The 22,000-nt window shown below is 55.5% G+C and overlaps 1 protein-coding gene across 5 annotated transcripts in view; it reads right to left on the bottom strand.

Annotated features, from left to right (window-relative positions):
* The window catches only part of PKD1 (polycystin 1, transient receptor potential channel interacting), a 44,151-nt gene extending 24,118 nt beyond the window's left edge, over positions 1-20,033 (bottom strand). For 2 of the 5 annotated variants that reach the window (XM_011376915.2, XM_023521402.1), the window contains exons 1-11: positions 19,610-20,033; positions 5,898-5,969; positions 5,708-5,779; positions 5,282-5,451; positions 4,343-5,014; positions 4,031-4,214; positions 2,934-3,154; positions 2,480-2,595; positions 1,931-2,057; positions 1,368-1,606; positions 27-782 (exon numbers count right to left, since the gene is read on the bottom strand). In XM_011376915.2, the coding sequence (XP_011375217.1) occupies positions 27-782; positions 1,368-1,606; positions 1,931-2,057; positions 2,480-2,595; positions 2,934-3,154; positions 4,031-4,214; positions 4,343-5,014; positions 5,282-5,451; positions 5,708-5,779; positions 5,898-5,969; positions 19,610-19,815 (2,835 nt within the window). In that variant the 5' untranslated portion in view covers positions 19,816-20,033. Of the gene's footprint in view, positions 1-26; positions 783-1,367; positions 1,607-1,930; positions 2,058-2,479; positions 2,651-2,933; positions 3,155-4,030; positions 4,215-4,342; positions 5,015-5,281; positions 5,452-5,707; positions 5,780-5,897; positions 5,970-19,609 lie in introns of those variants that run through there. The other 3 variants (XM_023521401.1, XM_011376916.2, XM_011376917.2) reach the window with 3 other exon arrangements.
* Positions 20,034-22,000: the final 1,967 nt, after the last annotated feature.

The following is a 22,000-nucleotide window of genomic DNA, read 5'->3' on the forward strand; positions in this document are numbered from 1 at the left end:
TAGATGGACCTGCGGGCCACACTCACCACCAGGACACCCTGCAGCACACGGGCCTCGGGACTGGGTGTGGCTCGGAGGCCACAGATGGGCTCCTCCGCCTTCACCCACAGGCTGAGGTTGGCCTGGCCGGCACTGTTCTCCACCACCACCTCCACTGAATGCTTGCCCTCACTGAGCCTGGGCAGCGCCAGCACAGAAAACAGGGTGTCGTTGGCCTCACTGGCACAGCTGGGCACCAGAGCAACCACTGAATCAGGGCAGGTGGCCTCGAAAGGCGCACTGATGTTGTCCCCAGGCCAGCGCACCGTGGCTGTGGCATTGGAACCGGAGTCCACCTGGAGCACCAAGGTTGAGCCGTTGGTGGACATGTAGAAGAGGCCATCATGGGGGATGGGATAGATGACCCGCAGCCCGGCCACCGGGGAAAGCACGTCAAAGCTGCAGGACAAGTTGCGCCTGGACACACTATTGCCCACCGAGGCCCGGACCTCATAGTGTCCTGGCCGCTGAAGCCCTGGGTTGGGCCTCAGGCCCAGCAAAGGAGTGAGCCTCTCTGTGGCAGTAAGCAGCCGCAGGGCACAGGCCTGGCCAGCCCAGCCAGCCTCCAGTTGGGTGGGCAGGCAGGCCAGCCAGGCCGAGGCATTGGTAGAGAGGTATGAGGCCTTGGGGCCTGGGCGGCCGAATGCTGGTGTGCAGCGCAGGAAGGCGCCCGGGCCGGCATCATGCTGCAAGCCTATGAGGTCACCAGGGAGGAGGGGGCCATCCTGGCCACGGAAGGCAACCTACAGGAGAGGGAGGTGGGGCTGTGTCAGGTCCTCACAGTGGACCACCACTCGTCAGGGTCCTGTAGGGGAGCACTGAGCCAGAGGCTTCAATGGGTGGGCAGGATCCTCCAGGGGTAACCCAGAGTTACTCCCCAACATGAGTCTCAACACTCATCTATCATACTCCGCCAGGCTTCACGGGGCTCCACCCAGGCACTCATGCTAGGGACAGATGGGACAGCCTCACATAGAATACACACAGGGCAGAGAGAGAAGATGCAGGCAGGGGTGGGGGTTCCCCAAACAGGGAGGGACTTCTGAGGGACACTATAGCCAAGACTTGAAGGACAGGAAGGAACCACCCATGCCGAGTGAGGTAAACAGAGTCCTCAGAAAGCACACTAAGTACACAGGCCCTGGGGCGGGAGCTTCTCATGCTAGGAGATGAGCGAAGGCTCTGACAAGGCCACAGGTGGGCAATGGACTGGGCAGGAGGCCTGGTGGGCTGTGCATAAGAATCTGCATTTTGTCTGTTTTATGGGGAGACCCAGATCTCGGGCAGCTGAGGGGAAGGAACACGGCACCCAGGCCAGTGATACACACCGAGTACTGGGCAGGGGGACCCGCAGGCACAGAGAAGAGAAACTCCCTCCACAGTACATAGGAAGCCCATGGCCCTGACGTGGACCCATTGGCACAGGTCTGAAGGTGGCAAGGGCTGTCCAGTGGCAGGCAGATGTTGGATTTGGGGCACCGGAGACCCCCTGGCATGCACGCAGGCACCGGCTCAGTCCTGTTGTTTAGGAACCTACTCTCGGGTTTGCTGCTGTTTTCTGAGGCTCCTGCGAGGAAAGAAAGGGTGTCAGGGACCTTGATTTGCTAACAGATGACAGTCAGGGATACCCACTACTACACGAGGTCCTGCCAGGCAGTGCCCCCGGCCCCCATCACTTTCCTATCCCCCTCGACACTAGGCCCCCCCCACACCCAGGTAGGCCCCATCTAATTTGTCCTTGGGATCCCAAGCATAAGTCTGTGTCTTTGTAGATCTCACCCTGTCCACCCTAAGGCTAGAGACCAGTCTAGTGGCCAAGAGACCAGCAGACATGATAGCACGGAGAGGACACCCAAGTCCCCCAACTCCCACCACCGGGATGGGGTCCTACCTGCTTCTCCCATAGGTCGGTACACCTGCAGACGCATCTGGGCAGGCCGGCCAAGTTCCTGAGTCCCAAACTCCGCAGTAATGAGGAAGGCTTCATGGTTCAGGCCTAGGCCAGGGAACACCATCACCTGGTGAAGTGGGGGTGGGGCAAGGGGTGGTACTCAGCTCCACAGACCTTGGGCCCAGCCCCAGTCAGCCAAGAGCGGAAGGAGCCACCAGATAGGGCTTCACGAGGCCCCCATGAGTTTCACTCAGGAAGAAAAGTCAGGTCAAAACCATCTGTGTGCAGCAGGACCCCCAGCATGGTTTTTTAAAAAAATTTAGACATGGAGAGAAAAGGCTTAGGATACTGGGTATCCTCTCCTGGATACTGGGATGAGGGCTTCTCCCCACCGCATGACAGCATATTTTCTAATCCATCTCTACTGGACACAAAGGATGTTAAAGAGACCCAGGAAAAAAAGCAGCTTGTTTTTAAAAGAAACACACAGCAGCCAAGGTAAGCATGATCTCCAGGCTGTGTCCTGAAGTAGGGTCATGGTCGGCCTACCTCGACGAGTTCCTGGGGCGCTGAGAGCGCCTCCTGCTGAGCCAGGGGGCTCAGGGGTTCCTGCAGGTCTCCGCTTGGCGCCCCCACGAGGAAGTTCTCCGAGTCCCACACAGGGCCTGGGGTGGCAAGTGTGCAGTGAGGTACTGGTCCCAGGCCGAAGAGGAGAATGTCCTGGCAAGGGTGGGATTGTGCCACCTGGCGGTAGCCCCTCAACTCCTTCCACCTTTGCCTGTTTCTTACAGCGCAGGCCCAGCTCAGGAAGACAGTAGGTGCTCAGTAAACACCTAATGAACACTGACTAGCTAAGGAGCCTTGTGGGGAGGTAAAGGGAGCACTGTCCTAGCCAAGGGTAGGAGAAGCTCCAGGGCAGCCAGGAGACTGTGGTTTTTGAGGGGGCAGTTGTCCTGGTCCAGGGCAAAAGGCACTCCCCGGCCCCCCAGTAGCCCCAGCGCACCTCCAGGCCGCAGCTCACAGACATAGCTATGTGACGCCGAGCACAGGTCCGTGTTGCACTGCCCGGCAGGTCCAAGCCTCACACAGCGCTCTGCTGTGGCGGGGTGTGGCTCCCCGGGCAGCCAGTTCTGGCAGCTCTCCAGGCTGAAGGCCTCACCCTGCGACAATGTGCCTGCCTCAGTGCCTTCCACAGCCGAGAAGCCAATCCACACGTCTAGGCTCCTGCAGATGGTGGGGAGGGTAGAAACTCAGGGGCTCCCTAAAGATGGGTGCCCCGCTACCCACCCTCTCTCTGGGGGCAGGCTCCTCACAGCAGCCCCTCGAGTGGGCTCTGTCCCTGTTTCTGCTTTTCAGATGGGCAAACCAAGGCTCAGAGACAAGACCTGGCAAGGCCTAGTGCCCATACAGATGCCCACAGCATACAACTAGGGGCCTAGCCAAGGAAGCTCTGCCTCGATCAGACCCACAATTGTGCCCTGTGGGGAGGCCCTGGGTGTAGCATTTGGGAACCAAGATACCTACACATCAGCCCCCAAACGGGCTACTCCCCACACCTCTGCCAAGGTAGAAAGACCTTCCTAGAAACAGGGCTTGTAGACACATGGGTAGGGATGGATTCAAGGACAGACAGAGGGACAGAGGGACAGGCAAGAGGACAGGGATGGATAGGAACAGACATAGAGACATGCAGAAAGACAGAAAGAGGGACAGGCAGAGCAACAGGGATAGGCAGAAAGAAAGGGATGGACAGGGACAGGCAGGAGAGGGACAGGGACAGATATAGGCACACGGAGAAAAAAATGAGGTGCTAAGAGCCAGGTGATGGGACCGAGCTACTGCCCATTAACCGGTGACCCTGGGCAATGGCCTTGACCACTCCAGGCCTCAATTTCCCCTTGTTGACACTGAGTATGTACAGGGTATACTTTCACAGTCTGACTGGCCCCTTCCCACACAGGGATGAGGATCTGGCCTTCACCACACCCCCAAAAGCCATGGCAGGTACTGAGGCCTCTCCAGCCACTCCCTTCTCTCCTCATGACAGGGTTCTGGGGATCCCTCCAAACCTCTCAGCCTATTGGCGGTGGGGGCAGGCACCTGGTGACCCGGGAGACCAGGAAGTGCTGGATGGCAGGACTGTCCACCATGGCGAGGGCGGCCCCGGCCCAGGCCCGGCACTGCTCCTGCGCCTGCAGCCAGGCCGCCTTCTCCGCCACCAGGCGGTAACAGTGCCCATTTCCAGGGAAGACCTCGGTGTCGGAGGGGCACAGCGGGTGCACCACTGGGGGCCGGCGGGCAGAGAGATGGGGCATCAATGTGTGTCCACTTGGGACTCTGCCCCATCTGCCCCCGACCCCAGGGTGATGAATAAAAAGGGTGGCTCAGGCCCAGTGGCAGGGAGGCACCCACCTTGGGCCGGCTCCTCGTTCAGGGCCACAATGCTGTAGGTGGCCTCAAGGCCTGAGCCACCACGATTTCGGATACCAAGCTCAAGGGTCTCATCGCTGTGCACTGAGGCTGGACATATGAGCTCCAGGGTAGCAGGAGCTGCCTCCACTTGCACTTCTGTCCCTAGCCTAGCTGAGCCAGCCCCCAGGGTCAGCACAGCTGTCACTTGATAGTGCCCGGGCAGTACATAGCGGTGAGTGGCAGTCGGACCAGTGATGTCCACTTCAGGGGAGCCATCGCCGAAGTCCCAGTGTGTGGAGCTGATGGGCAGTGAGGCAGTGATACGGAAGGCTGCTAGCTGGCCAGAGGCCAGGGGTCCTTGGGGCCCCACCAGGGTGGTCCCTGGGGAGGCAGGGAAGACATTCTGGAGGAGGGTGGGGCCCCTGCAGGCAGGGGTATGGGGCAGTGGGGAGCCAGAGCAGAAGGGCAGGCAGGCAGAGGAGGTGTTGGGGGGTTGGGCCACCCCGCACAGGCAGTGGCCCTGCTCTGAGAGGGCTGCAAGGTCCTGGCCAGCGGAAAAGCAGAAGGCACTGCAGGCCTCGGGCAACAGCGGGCCCTCATGGGCAGCTGAGAAGGTCACCAGCGCCACAGCGCCCAAGCTGTTGTTGGGGAGGCAGGCGACATAGTCCTCACCTAGAAGAGACAGATGGCTGCCTCTCATCTCCCATTCTAGATCCCAAGTCACCTCCCACAATGTCCCTCAGGTCCAGAGGGCCTTCCTGACCCCTACCCAATCAGTCTGTCTCCATCCTGTAATTATTTGCCAGTGCATCTGTTCCCCAAGTTCCCATCGACTACCCTCCACCCCAGGTTGGCAATTTCTGAGTGCCTGTGGGGTCCCTCCTTGGCTGAACTGCCTGCAGGGAAGGACCAAGCTGGCTCTGCCACACCCATACTCACCACAGCCACTACCAGACAAGGGGACTTGGAGAAGGGGCCGGCCAGCCAGGGGGCCAGGCCCCGCGCATGTGGCTGCCTCAGGCTGCACTACATGGACCTGCTGCTCCTCTGCCCAGCGCGGCAGCCACGCCAGTCCACAATCACACTCCAACGGGTTCCCGCTCAGGTTTCTGTGGGAGAGGCAGGGCCGGGAGCTCAGTGGACAGTGGGGTAGGTGTGCAGGACCAGGCCTGAACCCCCTGACAGGTACAGCCTCCTACCACCCCTGTGGCCGCCTGCCAGGCCCTGCTCCAGCAGGCAAGCAAATGACCCAGGATCTGGTCTCAAACTAGGAAACAGGTATGAAGGCTAGGATAGGAAGGCAGGGGATTGTTGGGAGGGCCACGGGCCCAGCCGCTGACACCCACCAAAAACAATGCAACTTACATTTCACTTAAATTAAATAAATTAGCAAATGTTCCTTCTTCTAACGTAGAAATCCTGTTGTTGCTTATGTCCCTGGAAGAAAGGGGATTTGCCAGGATCTGAGGGATGCCCCGATAACCGCAATGGTGACAAGTAGCTGCCACGTGCCCATCCTTCGGAATCCCACAGCTGTGCTGAAGAGTACACTCACAGCTCTGTCAGTGCCGAGAGGTTCGCCAGGAGCCCAACATCTAGTGCCCGAAGCAGGTTGTGGGAAACATCCCTGAGGAGCAAAGCAGTCACAGGTCGGTACTAGAGCTCTAGGCAGGGCACAAAGCCGACTACAGGCTCATCCCAGATGCTTCCCAGCACCCCCAAGCTATGGCCTCCCATCCCTGGAGGTCCCTATTCCTAGGGCCAGAGTAGAGAATCGGAATGAACTCTGTGTACCCTGCCACAACAGTCTCCAAATAGATGAGGCCTGGGCCTCCCATCCACAAAGGGCAGACTTCACCCACCTCCACACAGGGTTTGGAACACACTAGGATAGCCCAGGGGGTCTCCTGGGACAGAGGCCCAGCTGCTGCCAGCTGGGGGCAAGGGAGCTCTGAATGTCCCTGAATAACAGGGAGGAACCCTGTATCATAGTGACGATGACTCACCACAGCCACAGACGATGACTCCCACCCCAGCCCCTGACCACCGCTCCTCCTTGGAGAATCCTGTGGAACCCCGTATCATAGTGATGATGACATATGAAACCTCAAGATTAACACACAAAAAAAACCCATATGGCCAACAAGATAACATACGGGTGCCATGGGAAGTGTAACTGGGCAAGAACCTCAGAGAAAGGTTGAAACATGGATTGACACTGAAATTGTGCTGCATGTGTTAGAGTGGAGGGACTAGCCGATGAAAGCAAGGGAACCTAGTGAAACAGTCACCCTGCAAGAATCTGGAGAGAGAGAGAGACGGGACTGACACGTCAAGGACACGTTCTTTAGCCAACAAACTTACTTTCCCTCCTGGCCCAGAAGGGAAAGTCACAGTCACCCCTGCCCATCCACCCTGATTTTTAGACCACTTTGACTTGGTAAACACCTCCAGTCACCTGACCCACCCCACTCTCCTTGTCCACTCCTCAGGCTCCAAGTCTGTGTACCCCGCCACAACGGTCTCCAAATAGATGAGGCCTGGGCCTCCCATCCACAAGCCTCTGCCCTTCCAGGTGTCACTACTTGCCCTCTGATGTCCCAGAATACCTCCTCTCACCAGACCTGTCTTCCCATCAATGACTACCCAGTCATGCAGAGACCAGAGGTCTACTGATGCCTCCAGGCCTGCCAACTCAGCTCCTAAAATACTCAGCCTTTCCCACCCTATCCCAGCTGCAGCCTGGTCCAAACCCCCATCTCTTGCACCTGCCCCTCCTATCTGAGCTCCCATGGCATTGGGAGCATTGGGCGGGGCAGGGGCGGGCGGGGGCGGGGGGGGGCGGGGGGGGGGGGGGGGGGGGGGGGGGGGGGGGGGGGCGGGGTGGAGTCCTGAAGCCCAGCTCCCATTCATCACTCTCTGGAACAGGCCCTGCTTTCTCCAGCCTACTCCGAACACAGCAGGAGCTTACTAAGAACAGGCTGGTATGAAACAGGGACCTCCTAGGAGCCAAGGCACTGAGCTAGGCCTCTGGGCCTCCACACATGCAGGCCCCAAGGACATGAGGGATTGGGGGAGACAGGGCCCCAGGGTTTGGCAGGCTGAAATGCATGGCACAGTCCCTCTGCCCAGCTCATGATGTCCAGGACCACATTGGAACCAGGCTCAGGAAATGACCCCCTGACCACTGCTCCTCCTTGGAGACCAGCTGACCACAAGGGGCCTCATGGTGACCAACACCCATGAATACTAGCTACCTGCCAAGGTCAGGGGCCGGGGGCTGTATCTCAGCTAGGCTGCTCCTACTATCCTGGCTCCCAACATAGGCAGGGAGCACCTGAGCGACTTTTGGAAGGGTATCACTGGCCTTTGAGTGACCAATGTGGGAAGCCAAGCCCAGAGGGGTTCCTGTCCCCTTGCGGCTTCCACTAAGGGAGTGTGAGGAGGTGGACTGTGGGCGCAGTCAGCCAAATCCAGGGAGCCAGGTCTCTCTCTCTCTCTCTCTCTGCAAAGTGCAGCAACCATCAGGGGACTCAGTGCTGAGCGGACGGCATGTGGACATGAAGTGCTCAGCGGACGCTGGCCTCAGCCTGCCTGGTGAGGCAGGCCACAGGCAGCCTCAGCAGGAGGACGTGGGCGGCAAGCGAGCAAGACCACGGTCCACCAGTAAATCAGGGGCTCCACAAGAGGGTCTGCTAGTAGAACCTCAAACATGATTAAACAAGCTGGCAGAATAGGGGGTGGGTGGGTCCTCCTGGTGGTGTTGAGAATTCTACAAGACTGGACTGGGGTCCTATGGGGCAGGGGGAAGCACTGGGAGGTGACAAGACTCATGTCATCTTCCCAAGAACCAGGGATAGGGCTAGGAGGGGTCATGCCTGCTTTAAAAAAGAACATGTGGTCTCTCCCAGCACAGGCCAAGGCCCTTCACTACTGCACACAACAGTGTCCACAGCTAGAATGCTGGCATGTCCATACTATCCCCAGGGTGGGAAGGGACAGGCCAGACAAAGGAAAAGCAGCCAGACTCCTACTCCTTGATCAATGACACCCTGGAGTTCAGTTACACCTAAGTAGGGAAATTCCCAGTGGCTGAATTAAGGACAGTAGTAGAATCTGTGCCTGAGAAGGAATCGGGCTGCAGGAACCAAGAAGCAACAGCCTTGGGGAGTGTGATGATCCAGAGAGATGGCCTGGGGTACAGAATGGCAGCACGAGCTTGAGTGCAGGCATGAGACACAGGCTAAGGGTGCCAGGGAGAGCTTCCCAGCCCAGGCCTCAAATAGAGGAAAGAAAGAAAAATCCCTAAAATGTTTTTTTTACATCTGTTTTCTGGAAAATTCATCATGAGTGGCAGCTGCTGGGTGCCACCTGTGGTGCCTGAGAAAACAGGGTGGGATGGGGGCAAGTCACCCTCAGTGTACCAGCTACTTGGCCAGCAACCACCTGCCTAGCGAGACACAAACAGGCTCACTGGCCCTTGGCTCCAGCATACCACTGAACCAGTTAAGACCTCTATCTGGCTGTGCCTAGCCCAGCAGCCCCATCGAGATTTCCCCACATGCGCTGGCCAAATACTCCCTGTATGCCAAGCCCCAGAGCCCCTTTTCTCCAATACTACCTGGGCCTCGCTGGCCCATGGTGCAGAGCATATGACAATGAGCCTCAGGAACCCTGCTGGCAAAACTACCCCCCACAGAGGGCAGAGCCAGGGGCCACGACACAGGCCCCACAACTTCCCCCTTGTGCAGGAACATCTGCATGGGGTAACAGTGTACACTGGGAGGGATGGGGGCCAGAGAGGACACTGGAGAGGTCACTGGAGGAGAAGTCACTGGGAGGCGGGGTTGCTGGAAGGGGACATGGGTGGAGTCCTCATCCAGCCCCATAGCTCTGAGGCCCTGAACAGCCACTTTCCACATCTCCATCTGTTTTTGCCATCACTGTTCTGGGGGAACGCCAAGGTGGCCACAGGCCAGCCTCATATCCCCTCCAGCCCCTCGGGCTTCCTCTGCACCCCCCCAGATGACATCATCATAGTCTGAAGTCCTGCCCCCACACTCGGGGGTGGAGAGGACATAGCAGGCCCAAAGAGCCACCTACAGGAGGCTCCCTGTGGGCAGAGGCTGGCCAAGAGTTCAGCTGCCAGCCCCACAGAAAGAGAGCCAGCAGCCTGGTTGGACAGCACCCTGAGAGGTCCTGGGCCAAGCAGGGCCCACCCTCTAGGCCAACTGAACAACCCCCTCCCGAGGCCCCTGCAAGGCTCAAGCCAGTAACTTCCAGGGAACCCCCTCCTCCCAGATCAAGGCTGGAGAGGTCAGGCCAGCTGGGGTTGAAAAGAAGGGGTGACTTGGGGACAGGCATACAACCATGACAGCACAAGACATGTGTCACCTTCCCAGGAACCAGGGATAGGGCTAGGAGGGGTCCCACTGTCTGTAGCACTAGACATGACCCCTATGGTCAGATATATGGGCTCTCACACCCAGCTCAGCTCTCTGCTGTCCCCTCTTCTGTTCAGAGAGAGGCAAGTGTGTTGGGAGAAGAGAGAAGACCCCTGGTCCACCTCACAACTTGGGCCATCTTTCTCCAACCCCCACAGTGCCCAGTAATCATTGGAAAGCCCAGTCTATCCCCATGCAGGGATGGTCCCAGCTCCCTCTGCCTTCCAGATCAAACATTCTCAAGGGGAGGGCACCAGCCTTCCTTGGGCCTTCATCCTTGTCCTCAGGGCTCAGGTACCCAACAGCACATCCCTGTGCCTCTGGCTCTGATTTTCCTGCTATAAACAAGAGCTGAGGCAGGGGGATGCCTGCTTCCAGCACCAAGCTGAAAGTGCCCAAGAGAAGGTACTGGGGGCTCCCTATCTGATGGACAAAGGCAGCTCCCTCTACCCTCCCCACACAGAGCTCTGCCCCTGCTTACATCCCATGCTATGAAGAGGGATGGGAGGGGACAAGAGTCTCAGGGCCCCAGCAGGGCGAGATGGAAGAGGGCTGAGACTATAAAGGTAAGTTGGTGTTGGAGGTGGAGGCCAAAGAGAAGGTCCTGGAGACAGCAGGTCTGGAACATTCCTTGGGCAGCTCTGAGGGCAGTCACCTTTAGAGTTGAGGAAACAGAGCCCCCAGACAAGCCAGGACTCCGTTCTGCAGTCCAAAGCTGCCTGCTTCCTCCTCTGCCAAGCAGGAGAGTAGCCTGGGTGCCCGCTCCCCAGTCCAAATGCTGGGCGGGGTCTGGGGGCCAGCCGGAGCCCCCAAGGAAACATCTGCACATTCCAGACGCATATGGTCAGCGACGGGGGCCAGTGCCAGGCCCCAGCCCAGCACCCCCACCCCGGTGCTGGCTGCCTCGCTGGAAACAGAGCTTGAGAATGAGCTCTGGAGGGGCCGCCTGCACATGTTATGTAACCTGCTCCTCCCAATCCAGCAGCTGTCTCCTCCCTCTGACAGGACCGTGCAGCGGGTGGCAGGCATCCCACTCCCCATCCAGGGCCCAGGACTCTAAACTCCTCCCTCTACCTCCAGTCCTCCTGGCTCCTGAAAATGCAGCCTCAGTGGGCCCTGCTGCTGTGAGCTGAGCCAGTCTGTCCTTTCCCTGGAGGCCCCACAGGCTCTTAGGAAAAAATAGTTTCCCCTTGGCCCAGCAAGGGGGATACCTACGATGCTCCCTAGAAAGCCAGACCCAGGCAGAAGGGAAGAGAGGCCACAATGCTAGTCTCGGGCCCCTCAGGGTACCCCTGCCAACACCTTGGCCCTGAGGCCTGACAGTACCACCACTTGCCAGCTCACCACCTCACTAATGGCTTTTTTCAGCACGAGGGACAGGCGGCCGGGAGCCCAGCACCCGCACCAGTTTGAGTGTAATAACCTCATTCTGTTTTCATTCCCTTCTATTTATGGAGAGTGAGGCTGGCTTCCAAGGCCGGAAATGATGACGTTTAAATTAATAAATTCAAGTTTAGGAGAGAGTTGATTTGAAGAAAAACATGCGGAGATGAGCTGGGGAGGTGGGCAGGGGGCAGGCCTGCCAGGGAAAAGCAGCAGGGAGGGCCCACCAGAACCACCTCAGATATATGCCCAAGACACCCCAACCTGACTCCAAACTAGGGCCCAAGGAATCAGCAGCAAGATGTCCCTCCACAGCCTCCAGGTCCCAGGGCATTGGACCAGCAGGAGGTACCCATTTCATAGGGCATTTTGTGGGGATCCTTCATGGAGCTTTGCTATCCCACAATTGAACTGTCACCAGGATGAAACTTGGGTATCTGGTGCGGTGACATTGCCTGTCTGCCTGCCGAGGATGCCCCTGGGACCACAAGCCAGAACAGAGAGGGGAGCCTCAGGCAGAGATGAGACTGGGGGCATACTCCATAGCCTGGCCCTGAGGGTGGGTGTTCTGAGATCAGCTACCCTGGGGGCATTAACAGACCAGGGTGGGGGCCAAGGTCTGGGAAAGAGGGGGCCCGCCCAGGAGAGGGGCCCAGCTTACCCTTCCACCTGCAGCTAGAGATTTGGGACCTCCCTTATAAGGCAAAGGGAGGAAAAGGATCAGTACTTGGGGCACTGCACTCAGCTGATATGTCCCTTTGAACTCTGGCCTGTCACAGCCAGCCAGGGCAGAGGCTGTCCCATCCCCTCAACAGATGGGAATGCTGAGGTTCAGGGAGGCCAGGCCGCCTTCCTCACTCCACTTTTGCGTCCTCAGAGTCTGAAGAGTGGAGAAGAAAGGCAGCCGGGGATCTCCCTACTCTGGCAGGGAGATGGCACAGGGCCTCTGGCTTTCCAAGGGAAGAAATATCAGTCCAGTGTAACCAGCAATCCCAGTACCCACTTGCTGCTGGGCATGGCCAATGGCATGACCCAGCCTGATGCCAGGGCTACAGGGCAATTTGGAGGCACAAGACCCTGGAGCTACCAGTGCTATTAGCCTTGTCCTGAGCCCTGGCCATCCTTCCCCTTCCTCGACAAGAAGGAAAAGCTGGCTCTGCCCTGTCTCGGGTGGCCCCACAGGCTACAGGAGTGGGCTCTATGCCTTTAGGGCATGGGAGCTGTTAAAATCAGGGTCGCCACACTTTGCCAGGCCTGGGCCGACAGGGTACCTCAGGGAGAGAAAGAGCCCTACCATCTTGGCTCTCAAATGCAGTCCCCTCACTGGCATCGGCAGCTGGGCACCACTGGGCCCCTTAGCGGAGACCGCTGCCAAGCCATAAAGAACGAGGTGTTCCGGGAAAAGGACGTGAGCTGCATTTTCCAGCTGCCTTTCACTCAGCAGCACCCCCGCCTCACGTGGCCCACCCCATGGAAGCTCCACCGCCTTGGCCAGCTCGAGATGCAGGCTCTCAGTACACAGGGCCAGGCCCAGTGTGCCTGAGCCCTGATGCTGCTCACCCCAGACAATGGCAGGAGAAACAGGATGTTTTAATTCCAGAATGCACATCGGGCTGGGCTCACTGGGTTCTCGCTGTTGGCGCGGGCCACCACAGTGTTCCAGAAAAGAAAACGTGCATCTCCATCCAAAATGGCTTCTTCACTGGAAACCAAACCTCAGCCAGGGTCTCCCTCTGGGGCTAGGGTTTCCACACTCCCTACCCATGTGGCACAGGGGCAGCTGGGAGGAGTTCCGGATGGGATCACATCTGGCAGCACTGCCCATCCCAGCCAGTTGTAATAGAGGTAGACCCAGGGCACGGCCTATGGAGAGAAAAGGAGACCCCAATAGGAAGCCTACAAGATGACACTCTGGCCTCTGGCCTGCGGGGCAGCAGGGTCGGGGAGCCGGAACTACATGATGAGCCAGCAGAGAATCAGGTAGGAGAAACAGTCTGGTGGGCACCACGTGCACCTTCTCTAAAAGCACCTGCACCAGTTAGTTCTCCCAGTGAAATCACAAAGATGTGCCATTTGTGCGACAGTTGAGGTGGCAGCAGGGCCGACGTGCTATGGGGGCGGTGAGCGGCTTGCATGCTCACAGGCTGCAAGGGTGCCATGTCAAGAACAAGCTGCACTTGAGAGCTCACAGTGCTCTGTTCACACCTCATAACTTCACTGTGTTACATATCCCCACTTGAATGCATCAAAAACACAAACGCTTAACACTGAGATAAAAACACAAAAGGAATGTTTCAGGCATGATCAATCCAGACAGCCGTGTGACCCTGTGTTGAAGGCACCTCTGAGATCAGACCAGATGGCTGGCTTCTGGACGTGGGGTCTCCCTGACTGGGTGCTAAGGGGTGCATAGGAGTCTGCCTGCTCAGACTGTGCTTCTCCTGCCTGCTTCGGTGTTTGGTCTCAGCAATAGTCACTGGCACGTGTGCCCTGGCCTGGGGCATTTCTCCTCAGGCTTTCCTGTCCTGTCTGCTCTGCAGCACAGCGGGTCTTAGGGACCCATCTCTCCTGGTGACCAGTACTTGGGGACAAGGTGATGAGCTCTGAGAACATGATGGGGGAGGGCCACCTTGGCACCATACACCATCACCTCTGAAACCCCACACCCATAAAGCACATCCACTCATGGTACCCACTTCATAGGTGAGGAAACTGAAGCTCAGAGAAGCTGAGTGACTTGACCAAGGTCATAAAGAAAGTATAAGACTGGGATGTGAACCTGTCCGACCCAGTGCCTGAGTCCCCTACTCCTAGGCTCCCATACCTCCCTCCTTGAATCAGACAGGAAGTCAGCAGGAAGGACCAGAACAGAAACGGCAGAGAGAAGTGTGGAAGAATTGGTGGGAAGAGTATGGCAGGGATGAGCAAGCACATGGGGCCTGAGTCTAGAGCCTATCCGGTCTCACTCAGGGATAGACACCCCCATTGCCACCTCTCTATGGTTTTACAAGCCAGGTTGCTGGTGCTGTACCCCAGGCCCCTGTATGCAGTTGCCAGGATATGCCCCAGAACGTGCTGATGAAATCACCTCTCTGCTGCAACTTGCCAGCCATGTGACTCTAGGAAATGACCCAATCTCCAGGAGTCTCAGTGTCCTGGTCTGTATAATGGGCCCAAAAGTGGTGCCACGGCCACGGCACTGTGTGAGGCACTCTGAGACTAAGAGCAGAAAGGGCCTAGCACGGAGCCTGGCACTTGGCAACCATGGAGGGAGAGGATGAGGCAGTGGTGGGGAGGGGGCCACCCCGCTAGGTATTTTCTTCCGAGATTTGTTCTTTTAATTCAGACACAATTCACATTCTATAAAGTTCACCCTTCTAAAGCATACAATTCAGTGGCTTTTAGTATATTCTCGAGGTTGTGCAACCATCACCACTATCTAATTCCAGAACATTTCCATCACTCCAAACAAAAACTCCACGCTCCTTGGCCATCATCCCCCACCCCAGCTGTAGACAACACGGGCCTGCTTTCTGGATTTCTCTATGAATTTCCCCATTCTGGACATTTCATATCAGAAAAGTCTTCTGATATGTGGCCTTTGTGTCTGGCTTCTTTCACTTAGCACCAAGTTTGTAAGCATCAAGTTTGTAAGACTCATCCATAATTGTAGCATGTGTCAGTACTCCATTCCTTTTTACGGCTGAGTAATATTCCACTGTAACAGACGGCATTCTGTTTATCTATTCATCTGCTGATGGATACTTGCGTTGTTTCCACATTTGGCTACCATAAATAATGCTGTTATGAATGTTTGTATACAAGTCTTTGTGTGGACACATATTTCATTTCTCTTAGGTAGAAACCTGGAAACGGAATTGCTGAATCCTGTTTAATCATCTGAGGAATTTCCAGACTGTTTTCCAAAGGGCGGATTCCGGGTTCAACATCAGCAATAGAGGAGGGTTCCAATTTCTCCACATCCTCACCAGCACCCATTGTTGTCTATCTTTTTGGTGATCACCATACCAGTGGATATGAAATGGTATCTCGCTGTGGTTTGATTTGCATTTCCCTGAAAGCTGGCCATTAAGCATCTTTTCATGTGCTGATTGGTCATATCTTTTTTGAAGCTATATCTGTTCATATCCTTTGCCCATTTTTTAATAGGATCATTTGTCTTTTTAGCAGAGTCATGAGAGTATTTTATATATTCTGGCTACAAGTTCCTCATCAGATAGATGATTTGCACATGTTCTCCACTCTGCAGTCCCTGTGTGGAGGACCACGTACAGAAGGCTTATGTACCTTCCTGTCCACAGTTCTGGCAAATTTGCATTCCATGTCTCATCAGGAAACTAACATTACATGCGCATTTTTAGTCTGAATTCTCAAGTGCCAGCTTTGTGCGCAGCTCGAGGAACCTGAAAGTGAGACCAGCTGAATGTGCTGGATGCCCAAGTCCTCCCAGTACCCACTATCTTCAAGTAGCAGCCAGTTTCTTTCTAGAAAATGCCAAGCACACCACTTTCTTCCTGGACCATTCAATGCTGTCCCCACCTGCTCTCTCAATAAAGGCCCCACCTCTTATCCCTCCATCTGAGACTCTGCCAGGCTGTCCCCTCTATCTGGGAAACTCTCCCCAGCCCTTGGATGACTCCTGTGCAAACACTGAATCTTGGTTTCAATGTCACTTACAGTGGGGGTCCTTCTGGGCAGCCCCTCCAAAATGGCCCCTGCCCCATCATCTGCGTCTTTGGTTTAACATCAGCTTCCCAGTGATAACCAAGCCTCAGAAAGGTAAGCCTTGAAGACCCCAAGCACAGGACCAGCACACAGCAGTCAGGCCTCCAAATGCCGAGGGCTCACAGAAGGGAGGGCCTCTCTGTGGCCGGCCCAGCCCTTAAGGCAACAATGCATGTGGCACCTGCAGTCTAGCACATTATGCACACACCAGGCCCAGGCCAAGCCCAGGGGTCTGTGCCTCCCCTAATATCCTCCCCACTCTCCTGTCATTTAGGGGCACAGGTAAGGAAGAGCAAGGCCCTGACTACTCTCAGCCAACAGAAGACCTTAAGGCCCCCAATATCTTTATCAGCGAACCAAGTCGCTATTGAGTCCCTGTTCCAAGCCTAGACCCAGACCCAACACATGCATGAGACAGTACATAAACCCAGTACGGGCCCCTGGCCAAAATTAGCAGTACACAACACCTGAGATGTGGTCAGCCAAAATCACCCTCACCTGAAACTAACTGATCTACAGACCACACCTGGAGAAGCACTTTAAGAACCAAGAACTTTCTGTGGTGACAAACATTCTATCTCTGTGCTGTCCTGTGCAACACGGTAGCCACTGGCCACAAGTGGCTCTGGAACACTTGAAATATGACTTGCCCCACAATGTAGCTATGGACCCAATTGTCAATCTACAAGAAACACAGAGGGCAGAGGGACACATTGGATGACACCATGGAGGTGACACAGAAATGCAACCCTATCCCAAGTACTGTTAAAGCTGGTTTCTTCAACAAATTTCATGAGGAAAAAAAAAGAGATGAAGGGGAAGCCTATATACCAACAGAGATTTAAAAGACACCAATTAATTGTATTGTGTGGACCTTATTTGAATCCTAATTCAAACTACCTAAAAAAAAAACCCCGAGACAACCAAAAATTTGAACGCACTGGACATGTAATGAGATCAGGGTGTTGTAGGTACGATCATGGTGTTGCCATACACTCCAAAGTGCTTATAGATCAAAGAATAAGATGCTGGAATTTGGTTCAAAAATGGGTGGGGGTAGAGGGGCAGGACAAGCAACAGGGTGGTAGGTCTGTGAAGTTCACACTATTCTGCTTATTTCTGTGTATGTTCAAATTCTCCATAATAAAGTTTTTAAAAAATCACAATTTTCAGGCTGCCAACTCCCTGCAGCATCAGTTAACCCAAGAAAGAGTGGGGTCTGGGAACCTGGAATCCTCCCACAGACCAGCTTCCCTCCCAGGTCTAGATATGGCTGTCTTGTCCCACCTCAGGCTGGCCAAAGAGTCTCAGATGGAGGGGTGGTTGCAAGACACTGATGACAGAGGTACCAGGCCCAAGCCCCTCAGAGGAAACTGCTAGATCCCCTACACATGCACACCCTCACCCAGAAGGCTCCCTAGCTTCTCCAAACTCAGCCCTTCTCCCTTGGAGAAGATTCACCTATTTCCCTCTCCCTGAGAAGGGGATATGCAGGGTTAATAGGCAGAATGGCCCAGGTAGCCCATAGAGTACAGATGGGGGACCAGTGAGGGCCTTACCATCTGCACCCAAGGGACCAGTTTCTCATAGGTCTTCACCCCCAGCTTTCTGGAAATTTCAAAAGTAGCTCTGAGGTATAAAGAAGAGCATGGAGTCTCCTCTACTTGCTATCCACTTGCCTCCCAGGGTCTCGATGCACACTCAGAGGGGCCAACAACCCTGGCAATCCTGCCAGCTCAAGCTAGGCCAGGCTGCCAGATCTCAGGACTTCCAAAACCCAGGAACAGAGCCTAAGAGGACACATGCAAGGTAATAGGCTCGGGCTCCATCACTGTCTCCAAGAGCTGCCTAAGCCCTGCTGAAGGCCTCAGACCCACTGGCATTGTTTATTCCCTGGACAGCTTCTGGAAGCCACCTGAGACTAACCAGCAAGAGCTAGGCCTGAATCCCAGGGGCTCCCAGCCCACCAAGGACAGAGGTAACTTTACCCATAGCATCAAGAAACAAGGGGTGGGGTGTGTCTAACATAATTATAGCAGTGCTAGTGGCAAACAGGAGGCTCATCTCCAGAGACAACAGAGATGGCAAATGCTTCAAGGAGCAAGACAATAGGCCCAGAGGGGTCTGCATGGCTCCTGGCTGACCCTGGAAAATCTGCTTTTCTCCCAACCCCAAGTTCACCCAGCAAAGTCCCAAGAATATTCAGAGCACTCAGGAGAAGCACCCACCCCTACCTCACCCCACCCCCAACATCCAAACTCATCTGAACATTGACCACTGGGCCCCTAATTAAAAGAGGCTACATGCTGGAGTCACTCAGGGAACAATGTTACAAAACTGAATGCCAGGGCTCACCTCCAGATTTAACAGTCTGGCCAAGGAGAGATGGAGTTCTGCCTTAGATGCCTGGAAGTGCCCAAGAAATCCAAATGGGTTCATAAGGATGTGGATTAGGAAGCCCTGAGCCTGCCCCCAGTCCCAGAGACAACTGTCTGCAAATCTCAGCCCCCAGCACTTTTCTCATTCCATCTCTGGGGTCCTGGGCACCTCACAGACAAAAATCAGTTCTACCATGTACAACCCGCTGCTACTTGGTACTTGTGCTGGGACAAGTTACATCACCTGCATTTCGGCTTTCTCATCTGTAAAATGGGGATCTTCACCATACCTCCACCTCAGAGTCACAGAGAGAGTTAAGCATGTTGACCACAACCAGAGCTAGGCACAGTACCTCACTCAAGGCAAGCTCTCCATAAAGGATCTTATTACTACTTCCAAAATTCAAACCTGACAACAGCTCTTCAGCGTTTTAAACCCCTCTGTGGCAACCCCGTTCACTCACTGTTCCCAGGATAACATCAGAGCCCTAGACAGGACACCTGAAACCCTTCAGGACCCCTGCATACCTCCCATTGTGCCCCAAATCCCTCATATATCCCCTGCAGCTGTTACTCTTGGGGTGTTCCCTACATCTACGCATGACCAAGGCTAGCCTCCAGGTCGTTGTACACATGATTCCCTTCTCCCTTCCCCTGGACGCACCTTCCTGCCGCTCCTTAAGTTTCAGACCAATTCTTAAACATCCATCAAACCCTTATCCAGTCACCTCTACCGGGAAGCCTTTCCTGCCATCCCACACAGCTCACCTCCTGGCTTCTTTCACCCGGGCTCCCATGTGCAGGGGATCATCAAGCCAGGCTGCATCCTATTAGTCTCTAATTAGAGTTTAAATGTTTGCAGTCTCCCTTCAAAGACCGCCCTACCCCGCCCCCGCACGCTGCCACAGGCTCCCTATCAGCTCACGTTTGCAGAGCCCCACCGAGTGGGATGTCTCTGCTTTTACAGAAACCGGGATTGTTGTTTCCCTCTGTCCATGCTAGGCGGGCTGACAGCCGGCCGCGGTCTCAAGTTTTCCTTATTTAGTCGGGCGGACCTCACTACGCTGGAGCTTCGCCCTGGGAGAGGCCTGGCCGGCACTCCGTTTCCCCTTCTAGAGGCCTGGGACGCGCCCACGCCCTGTGAGGCCCGCCAGGCCGGCGTACTGCCCGGTGGGGCCTCTCCCACGAGGGTGCAGACGCGGTGAGGCTTCCCCACGCCCTGCGCCCGGCCAGGCCCCCACTGCCCCTCAGTCCGTCCACCCGCCTGGCGCCATGGCAACCGCCCGGCCCCCGTCGCCCATCGGCGGGATACTCACAGTGCGGTGGCGTCTGCGGGGATGCGCAGCGCGGGCCCGAGCGTCCGCAATCCGCGGCCAGAGCAGTTGACGCGGCAGGCGGCGCCGGGCGCTGGACCGCAGAGGCAAGGGGGTGCACAGGGCCCGCAGCCGCGCCCGGGTATCCCCGCCAGCGCCCCGAGCCACAGGCCCAGGCCCAGGGCGAGCGCCAGGCGGGCGGGCGGCATCGTCAGGGCAGCGCGCGCATGGCCCCAGCCCGGAGCCCGCCCGGCGCCGGCGACTGCGGCTCAGGAGGGGCCCATGGACTGCATGGTGGGGCGCGGGGCGGGATTCAGGGGCGGCCGCGGCCTGTCTGCCTGTGCGACGCTCGCTCGGCGCTCGGGCCCGGCGGCGTTCTAGGTCCACGGCCGCCAGCTCGCGCGCTCTCGCTGCAGTGCGGGCCGCCGCCGGCTCCTCCTCCTCCCCGCGCGGCGGGGCGGGGCGGGACGGGGCGGGACGTCCTCAGGTTCCGCCCCCTACGCCACAGAGTCGGGGGGAGGTGGCGTTCTCAGGCTCCGCCTGCGCCACCGTGTCGGGCGCGGCAAGGGAAGGGCACCAGGGCTGTGGTGTCTAGAGGCTCTGTCCCTCGCTCTCTAATGTGGCTGCTGCGCGGGGCGGGCGCGATGGGCGGGGCGTCCTGAGACGCTCTTCCATGCTCCGGTTGCTCGCGTTCGCCTCAGTTCCCCGCGGCGTCCGAACCTCCCAGTCCTCCGCAGTCACCACAGTCACAGCCCTGAAAACACCAGCACTAGTAACCACCGCGGCTGGAGATCTCCGGGCGCCTGCTACGCGCGCTCATCCACTCCCAGCACCTCTGTGCGCCTGGCGTACAATAGTAGTCGCTCAAAAAATACACATCGCGTCCTCTCAGGGAGTTCCGCTGGAGCGCGGGCGAGGTGTGACTGCTAGTCCCTCTGTCACGGGGATGAAGTCCACGGTGGGCCTCACCTGGGCCAGTGAAGCGCAGCATCCGGCAGCCGCCTGCATGCAGGCAGAGGACAGGAGTGCTCTCGGCTCGCCCGGCGCCGCGTCCTCCGGCTCCGCCCGCCGCTTGCTCATTCTTGCCTGCCGCGGCCTCGAAGTACTCCGTGCTTGGCTCTGCAGAGAGAGCTTTTGTTTCTCTGTATTTGCAAGATTTAGTTAGAAAACTAACATGCCCGTGGTTAAGAATCCGCGCCAAACAACATGATGAACTCCAAAAACATGCTAGAAGCCCCACACAAGACTACATAGTACTATTTATAGGAATTGTCCAAAGCAGGCAAATCTATAAAGACAGGAAGTAGATTAGTGGCTCCACGAGTGAGGAGGATGGGGAGTGGGGTTTCTTTTTGGAATGATGATGCTTTGGAATTAGCGGTAATGGTTGCACAGCCTTGTAAATATACTTTTAAAAAAATCACTGAATTATGCTCTTAAAAAGGTGGATTTTATGATATGTGAATTATATCTCAACTTTTAAAATAACGAAGAAATAATAAAATTGTTCCATCATGGGGTTCAGGGAGGACTAGTGGTGAGAGCTTCTTGAGAGATAGGAGAGAGAGAAACCCACAGCCTTCATTTCCCCATTTATTCATTCATTGCCTAATTCCATTGAGTTTTCACAACTCTAGGATGTGGGTACTATTATTATTCCCTTTATTAAATGAAGTAACTAAGGTACAGAAAGGCTAAGAAATTAGCCAAGTCACACAGCAGGTAAAAGCCAGTACTTGGATTATATTCCAAACCCAAGCTTTTAAAATCAGTCAATGACAAAATAATAAGATTCAAAGACTCAAGATGAGGCAAGATACACCCGTAAGAAAAAGGGGTTCAAAATGAGGAAAAGATTAATCAAGTCTAAATAATTGTTTGAAGGTGGCTGTAGAGTAACTGCAATTGTTTGGAGAGGATTTTTGAAATAGAAAATACATATGTTTAAAGAAAAAAATTAATTATCTGGAAATGAAATTTTAGACTATTTCAACAAACTCTTGGTGAAAAGAGAAAATAAATTTTCCAAAGATCTTGTTTGACTCAGGAATAGGAACATTGGAGAAATGCTTAATTCTTGATAAAATATAGATGTTAAGGTTTTTATTAACAGTTAATGATACCTATTCTCATAAAATAAAAGGGGAAACTACGAGGATGGGGGGAAACGAGAAAACCTGATTGGCCCAGGAAATGATTTAAAAAGGAAACAATGGACCAGCATATTAATCAGAACACACAAAATAAGACCAAGCACATGGGTGATCATAATAAATGTAAATGAGTTAAATTCTCCTGTTAACAAGAATTCTTATAATATGAAAACAAACTAAATCCAGGTAAATGCTGTTTACAAGGATACCACTAAGACAACCCAGAAATCTGAAACTAAGG

Source organism: Pteropus vampyrus, unplaced genomic scaffold (genome assembly GCF_000151845.1).
Source record: "Pteropus vampyrus isolate Shadow unplaced genomic scaffold, Pvam_2.0 Scaffold303, whole genome shotgun sequence".
In the NCBI taxonomy this organism is placed as follows: Eukaryota; Metazoa; Chordata; class Mammalia; order Chiroptera; family Pteropodidae; genus Pteropus; species Pteropus vampyrus.